Raw genomic sequence first — 8287 nt, forward strand, 5'->3', positions numbered from 1 at the left:
TGCACTGAAGCACCGCAGCAATTTCCTAATGTTGTAAACCTGCTCAACATTTGGCATTAAAACCCTTTCTGATTCTGATTCTGATGAAATAAAGATATAGTATCTACGGACAAATATGAATGAGTTCTTCCTCACAAACAAGTCTCATGCAGTATTTTTAAACTGAACACTTTCATTTTTGTTGTTTGTATCTTATGATTTAATTAATTTTGTTGAGTTTTTTGTTATTGCTATTTTTAAAGAACTTTTTGTTTCAAGGGAGCTGGAATTTTATTTTTTAAAGCTTTCCGGTTCTACCTCGTATTCCATCCGATAGTTCTAGGAACCGTCCTCTTTGTTCCGGCGTTACTCGAGCAAACATGGCGGCGGAAGGAGATGTCGATTTGGACTTGGAAGCCGAGGAAAACTGCACCGGGAAGCCGGCAGAGAAGCCTCGGAAACATGACAGCGGGGCCGCTGATTTGGAGAGAGTGACAGACTACGCGGAGGAGAAGGAAATCTCCAGCTCTGATTTAGAAACGGTGAGAGCAGCGGGCTAACGTTAGCACCGGAAACATGCGGTCCGTGCTGCCGTTTCCCGCACAGCATCACTGACACAGAACCAAGTCTAGTGTGTTTGGTGTGTAGCTTGTGTTTTATACACACTTGATCTGCACGAGTTTTGCCTGTTTTCATGCTAGTAGCTAACGTTTGCGCAATTATGTAACGTGAGTGATAAACTCGGTAACTAATTGCTTCGTGGCTCGCCAGGTAAATCCGCACACCGGTTTTCTTTAAAACAAGTAAAATATGTTTTTTTTGAAAAGACACGACAGCCTCACAGCTGAGACAGAGCATGCTGCACATAGAAGAGCAGCGTTATAGAGAGCGCACATGTCCTGTCAGGCTTCTGTTTTTAAATGTCTCTCATTAGCTCCGGTATGAAAAACGAAAACCTTTCAAACGTTAGGGACGTAATCACAATCCCCCAACGTTGATTCTGTCCATCTGCACGTGGGAGAAACGTTTTGTCACTCAGCCAGGTAACTTCCTCATTCTCAGCTGACTGCAGGTTTCAACCTTTTGGGGATTTCCTTCCCTGGATGATTGAGCGACGTAATCACAACTTTAAAGTAATTGCTCTCCCATTATGAGGCACATCTAGTAATCAAATAGGGTTTACCTCACTGATGCCTGCATCAGAAAATAGTAAAATGCTGCCTGACATCATTTTCCAAGCCCACTCCACCGCAGCGCCTCCTGAAGACCTTCAGGTTATATTTCGACCTAAAGGAAAAAATTAACTACTGCACACTAACTCACGATATGATAGAGCAGCACGGAGTGAGACCAGAGAAGTATTTCAGTTTTTCTCACCTTGAAACCTTGTTTCTTGACAAAATACCAATAATTAACGCCTTTTGGATAAATGCACATTTTAATATTCATTCGTAAACATTGCGTGTGGCACACACAAATATTTGTGGTGCTTCCTAATGAGTGGTGACGTGACTAGATTATTCCCATCATTTGTGCGACCGTCTGTTGGTGTTTGAGTCATGAAATGTGTACGCACTGTACACTTTGAGTTGTGAGCAGGACTTTATTTACTTGTAACATTTACTATTTAAAAAAAAAAAATCATTAATTTGTGAGACCAAATGCTTGGACGTGTAGAACAGAGATTGTCTGGGTTGCGACATTCTTCATGTTTGACACATAGGAAGGTGAAAACCATATAAATGCTATAAACAGAGTTTCCTGTCACAGGCCATGTCAGTGATTGGCGACAGAAGGTCGCGGGAACAGAAAGCCAAGCAGGAGAGGTAAGAGCAGCTTCATCTGTAACTGAAGTGTTGGCTCCTTGTTGCCTCAGTCACTGTAAAAGACCCAGGAGAGTCCCGATGTTTTATTTATTCCTGCTTTCAGAGAAAAGGAGTTGGCCAAAGTCACCATCAAGAGAGAGGACGTAGAGCTAATTGTAAGTTGTTGTTTTTAATTATATTATTTATTTTACTCTTGTGTATTAATCCATTTAGCTGTTATACAACCACACAAATGCCGGTTCACTACATGGTCTAAAGCATAGGTGTCAAACTCTGGCCCGCAGCCTAATTACATTTGGCCCGAAATTACTATTAGAGCTGGCCTACTGGTATTATACAGCTAATATATATATTGTTTAGTATTAAGCTTTGCTTGTTCCAAATTCAGTTTTTCAGCAAAACTTGTTTGAGTCCATAAGAAAAGATTCATTTTTATATCTGGAGGAAGTTTTTTTTTTTTTAAATAAATATTAATGTTAGCCCGCGACTTTGTTCCAGTTTTGAATTTTGGCCCACTGTGTATTTGAGTTTGACACCCCTGATCTAAAGTATGTGGACACTAACGCCGTGTGACCCAAACCCAAAAAGTTGATTCTGTTTTTTAGTTGTGGTGAAAATGATAAATATGAGCATCTTGGACCAGAATCAAAAACACTTCTATTGATAATTGACAAAAATCTGATCGCAGCGATCTGAAAGTAGCAGAATTCCTAAAAGCTTCACTTGAAACGATTAGAACTGGAATTCCTTTCCTTTGATTTCCCAGGTGATCGCAGCGTACGAGCCTAGCTCTACAGTGGAGTAGTTCCTTCACACAGTCACTACATGTGTGCACATATGACTTATATTACCTTATTAAGTCCCGACTATTATTGTAAATTGGTGATCTAAAAATAAAATTCAAGTTGGACCAGTGCTGTCTAACGTTTGTTGATTGGAGCGTTGGTAATGGAAACTATCAAATATTAAACCTACGTTTTAAATTACATCAGTGTGTTACAGAAGGAATCGTCCTGAGCCAAACTGTAGTTTTTATAAAACCAGTTGTCTTTACGCTTCTTTTGGTGTCCAGATGTCTGAGATGGAGATTTCGAGGGCCGTGGCTGAGCGCAGTCTGAGGGAACACATGGGAAACGTGGTGGAAGCTCTGGTGGCTCTGACCAACTGAACAAACATGACTGACACTGGACTGCTTCATTAGGCTCATCGGTCACGCTGGGTGGTTAAACTGTCGTGGTGTGTTTTTGTTTTTTAAATAAAAGTTGACATTTGGCTTCTTTCATGTCCATTTATGAAAAAAGAAAACACACTGCTTTATTGAAATAGTCATCAAACATCAGTAAACAACACCGAGGAAAAAGGAACGAGTCAGTGGGAGACTGTGTGTACTAAATGTTGAATTTACAAAATTACATAAGCCATCGTCCAATGACATAGAAACCTCTTTTTGATGGTTTTACAGCTGAAATCCCACCAGCTGCATCTCCTGTAGATTTCATGGAGCCAGCAGTCCATCTGCTGATTTCCTTCCACGTCACAGTCCAGAAAAACAGACCATCAGGCTGCAGCTCAGTCTCTCAAAGTCTTTACAGCTGCACCGTGGGCCTGCTCATATCCTCTTCGTGTGCATCTTAAGTCTTCCTCTTCTTCACGGTGGGCCGGTCAAACACGTCCCTCACGCCTGCTGCCTTCTGCTTGAAGAACTTGGTGTTCTGAGCGCTCTCTTGAGCCCAGGCAGAGTCGAACGACGTGGTGTCCTGGTCCACCAGGTGGGTGTACTTTGTGCGTCCAGACCGACCAAAGTTTTTCACCTTTGCAGGAAACACAAACCAGAAAAGATCAGAGAGCCCCGTGATTGAAGAGAAAAAGAAACTCTTTTTTTCTATTGCCTGAATAAGATGCACTGTTATTGTCTCTACTGCTCTGTGCAGCACAAGAGGTTCTCTCAGTTGTCAGCACATGTGAGAAGAAGTCAGTGGAAACAGCAGCAGGTCAAAGACAACTGTTTAGTCATTAAAGCTTCAAAACAAGTACTGATTTATGAAAACGCACAAATAAACAGATGCAGATTAACAATAAGTATCTGCAAGTGCACCAAGTAAGCAGGTCCAAGCTAGCTGGAGTGCCGAAACACCCGCAGCACACAAGGACATTTAATTTCACAACATAGCCGTCCAAATGTCTTCAGAACAACAAGACACAAATGTAAAAACATGGTTAAGTGTTTACATCCTCCTCTCCAAGGTTCCAACTAGATCTCCTGAGAAACAGCACAAACACCTGAAAACCATTTAACCTTATTTTTCCATATGAACACAACGCTGTTATAACAATGTTCAGTGAAACAGTCCAGGCTACGATGAAGATGAGGAAAAAGCAAACGCCACTGACCTGCATAACTTTGGGTAGGATGGTTTTGTTGAAGTGATCCTCCAGAGTAGGTGCACTGAAATCTCTCTTGTACACGTCCTCCTCCTCGTCCTGCAAAAGAAAAACATCCTGACACTTAGACTTATCGCTGACATCATCAGCTAATATCCTGCAGCTTGGATCAATGTTCCAGGGATGAGCCAGAAGGTCAGAGATGTTACGACTATAAAAGCGTTTTGGTGTAAAAAAAAAAAAAGTCAGGACATTTTAAAAAGCTCACTGATACAAGAGTTTGCTGTTGAGGACAAAACAGTACAGGCCTGGTGGTTGTTTAAAGTTCACATCCACAAGGATTACATGCATCTCCTGCACTGTGTGCGGTGCATATATCCTGCTTTTTTTCAGAGAGTACCACCAGCCCACTGAAGCTCAGCATCCCTGTGTGCACGCACATAACATACACAAAATATCCAACATGTACTCAACTTTACTGAAAATCATTTTATCATCTGTCTCTGGTTGATTAAACTAAACTACAGTCACCTGACCTTTGGCACACAAATCCAAATTAATTCATTTCTAGGTGAACTAACTCGGCTTCACTCAACTACATGCAGGTAAATGCACAGAAAGTATTTGGTGCAAAGAGATCCTCCTCAAATAGTTTGATTAAAAAATACAAGAAAAGGGGGATGGAAATCAAGAAATTCATTCAAAGGTAAGTCATATAATGAGAAATTAAAGTATTATTGCTTTGCTACATGTAACAAATGTTTTAGGTTCTTAGGAGAAACTCAGCAGAAAAGCCCTGGGTCAAGCTGGGACATTTGGGGGAAGCTCAGTTAGATGGTGCAGCTAGACTGAAGCACTGTGGTGACTCACCATGAAGAAGGCTCCTCTGTGGTAGTACTTCTGGAGGAACTTGTATTTGCCTTTGGTGGCTTTGTTGGTGACGACCTTGCCGTTGTTGCGCAGCTCGGCCCTACGCTCCTCCTCAGTCAAGCTGTGGAATCTCTCGATTTCAGACTTCTCCTTCTCGAAGCTGAGAACAAACAACACTCATGATCTCTTCTCTGGATGTTCCTTTATCACAAATTTATTTTCAGTCACTCAAACTGGTGTTTACTTACGCTTCTCGTGCCTCTCTGTCCCTTTTGATGCGCTTCAGCTCTCTGACCTTCCAGGCTTCGTATTCCTCCTCCTCGTTCTCTCCATCGGTGTCCAGAGCGTCCAGAGCAGCCAGCGTGCGCCGGTTCTCCTCAAACTCCTTCTTGGCCTCTTCCTCCACGATCTTGAGGGTATAGCGCCGTCGCTCCTCCGCCTGCCTCTTCGCTTCGGCCTCCAACTCTCTCTGCCTCTGCTCCTCAGCTTCACGCTCTGCCACTGTGACTCTCTCTTTTCTGTGGAGAAAACAGTTCATGTGCTCATTAATGTTAAGGGCCTGGTATTCAGGCCGGTGTTGTTGTGATCTGCTTCCATCTAAAACACAAAGCGCACTGCAGCTTTAACAGGAATAAAGTGTTCAGGAGTTACTTTGACAGAAACGTTCTGCTCTGCTCGAGCTCTTTCCAAACACATTTTTGAGTGTGAACAGCTCCAGACTGTACTGTATGTTTCCAAATGACATGACTGTTCTGGATAAATGAGACACAGCACACTTGATAAAAGACTCATCATTCACTCATGTTTTCTCCATGCTGTTAATTTTCGTTCCTTCAGTAATGCAAGCAGACACTTCTTGTGTGTCTTGATCTGTCAACATTCTGCACAGAAAACTGACCGTCGCATGTCTGCGACTGATAAATACGGTCTTTGGATTTACGTTGTTCTACAAACTTTCATCTCGTACTTGCGGATGAAGACAGGTTTGAGCCGCGGCTCTGCTTCGTCCTCGCTGTCGGTGTATTCCTCGTATTCAGACTCCATCTCCGACTCATCTCCTGATTTCCCCTCTTCCTCCACCTCCATGACCTCCATCTCTTCATTCTTTCTATCCAAGGCTCGCTGACGCATCATTGCTCGCCTCCTCTCGATTTCCTGTAAGTGACCAGAAGAAAAGAAACATGTCTTAGTACAAACAGATGAAGAAAAAAAAAACTGACAAATTTAAGCTTTGAGGCACCTCATCATCCACTTCTTCTTCCTCCTCCTCTTCATCTTCACTGCTCTCCTCTCGCTGTGGGTGCCACGTGCCTTCATCAGAGTCTTCGCTGCTCTCAACCACAACTTCAGGCTCTGCTATCTGTCTGTGTCTTGCAAGCCTGAGGACAAACAGGCACAAATCATGTTCACGTCAGCTTTCCAACACGATCGTTTTGGTGAACTTAAATCAGATTGTAAACGCTGGGCGCCACCTCTCTTCCACGTCCTCAGAGACACGGTTTAGCAAACGCCTGAGACGTGGATCAGAGACGTCCTCCTCCTCCAGCTCCACCTCTGGCTCCATTTCTTTTCCCTTCTTCACAAACTGGAAGTCTTCTTCTTCTTCATCAGACGACTCCATCGGCGCGTAGTCAGGGCGTTTACCCGACACATACCTTTTCACCTTCACCTTCTCCATGGAGAGTTCACCTGGCACACAGAGACACACAATCCTCTTAATCACACTTGAACCTACGTAAAGTTTTCTGATTAGGAATACCAGCTCAGCAGAACCACAAATAATACCAACTTTGCAGTTTCTCATTTTAATGTTTAGCTAAGACCAAGTCATAAATATCATCATTTATTACTGCTAAATAAATCATTACATGACAAACTGATCACCAGAAGACTGCGCGACATATAGATTTAATACCTTTCTCACAGGACATGCAAATCATAAAAAGTCATCTTAAAAGTACCTAAACCTGAATTGATTTAATATTATACAATACTGGTAACCCCAAATGAATGATTACACAGTTTGTTTTTCAGTTATTATTTAAGTCACTTCTAATATCCAATTTCTTTGTATGTAGCAAATCTAGTAAAAACCTTTAAAAAAATACTTTTATTAATCAATGAATCCACTGACATGAAGCATAATTTTAATTCAGAACAATTTTCTTCTTCTGCTAAGTAAGAAATAAATCCACCTTTTCTTAAGCACACGTGACATCAAACTGAGTGTATTTCATGTATATATTAGTGCTATTTCTTACATTTGTAAACTCTGCAACATATTGAATTATTTAATTAGTTTAGTCTGTTGCTGTCTTGGAGCAACTGTAACCCACATAATTTCCTTGGGGAGTAATAAAGTATTCTGATTCCGACTTTGGGGTCACTGGTCTTTAAGTAACTGCAATGCCTGACAGTGCTGGTGTCTGTGTATTTACGTCCTCACTGGCTTCAGGCCGCTCGCAACACGCTGATGCGGACAGTTTTTTCTACTCTTGACTCTGTATTATGTCACACAGAGGAAATATCCCCAACTGGGTCATGTCACCTGCTCTAAAAACCTTCTGTTTAGGAAGACCAGCCAATGAAAACCGTTGGCTTAAAGACGGAGCTCGTTTAACACGGAGTGGACTGAGAGTTAATCTGAAGTGTAAATCGTGCAAACCACAAACTGAGGCACCCCGCAATAAAAACGTGGCTCTTTTTTAATGCAACTCCACTCTGAGGCCGCAGGTAGTGCAGGATCCCATCAGGTTTATTGAGACCCGTTATCCAACTACAACACTACAGATATGTAGACGAAGATAATTTTGTAACATGTTCCGTCAATTCTTAAATTGTTACAGCCAGGACACTAATGTTATTAAATTAAGTAAAAAAAAAAAAAAAGAAGAAGAAAGTACAGTCCAATTTTTTCCAGCATATATCTTCGTACATAAATTTACTATCAGCTTTGCTACTCCAGCTAGCTAGCTTAGCACGCAGCTAACACCCTGCTTGCTAACCGCACAAGCTCACCTTTTTCATTCCGGACCGGCACGGCTCCGGCCGTGGACTGGATCGGTGGAAGCTTCATGTTTAGGGCTTCGCGACTAGACATGACCGCCCGGTCGACGATATGCAACCGTACAAAGATTAAAAAATGAGTATTTCACTTTAACAAAACGAATTCCTCGTCGTCGCTCAAATCAAACGGCAGTTCGACACAGTCGGCGAACGGACAGGAAGTA

The 8287-nt window shown here is 42.2% G+C and overlaps 2 protein-coding genes across 2 annotated transcripts; one reads left to right on the forward strand and one right to left on the reverse strand.

Annotated features, from left to right (window-relative positions):
* Positions 1-327: 327 nt before the first annotated feature.
* On the forward strand, positions 328-3082 carry hypk (huntingtin interacting protein K). Its single transcript, XM_080884589.1, has 4 exons — positions 328-521; positions 1750-1805; positions 1909-1960; positions 2878-3082. Exons 1-4 carry the CDS (start codon positions 360-362, stop codon positions 2971-2973), a joined length of 366 nt encoding a protein of 121 aa, XP_080740715.1. The 5' UTR covers positions 328-359; the 3' UTR covers positions 2974-3082.
* On the reverse strand, positions 3080-8287 carry mfap1 (microfibril associated protein 1). The gene is made up of 8 exons (XM_080884581.1): positions 8076-8287; positions 6530-6746; positions 6298-6436; positions 6025-6212; positions 5306-5575; positions 5058-5217; positions 4197-4286; positions 3080-3616 (listed from the first exon to the last, which is right to left on the reverse strand). Exons 1-8 carry the CDS (start codon positions 8155-8157, stop codon positions 3437-3439), a joined length of 1326 nt encoding a protein of 441 aa, XP_080740707.1. The 5' UTR covers positions 8158-8287; the 3' UTR covers positions 3080-3436.

This window comes from Rhamphochromis sp. 'chilingali' (genome assembly GCF_963969265.1).
Source record: "Rhamphochromis sp. 'chilingali' genome assembly, chromosome: 6".
In the NCBI taxonomy this organism is placed as follows: Eukaryota; Metazoa; Chordata; class Actinopteri; order Cichliformes; family Cichlidae; genus Rhamphochromis; species Rhamphochromis sp. 'chilingali'.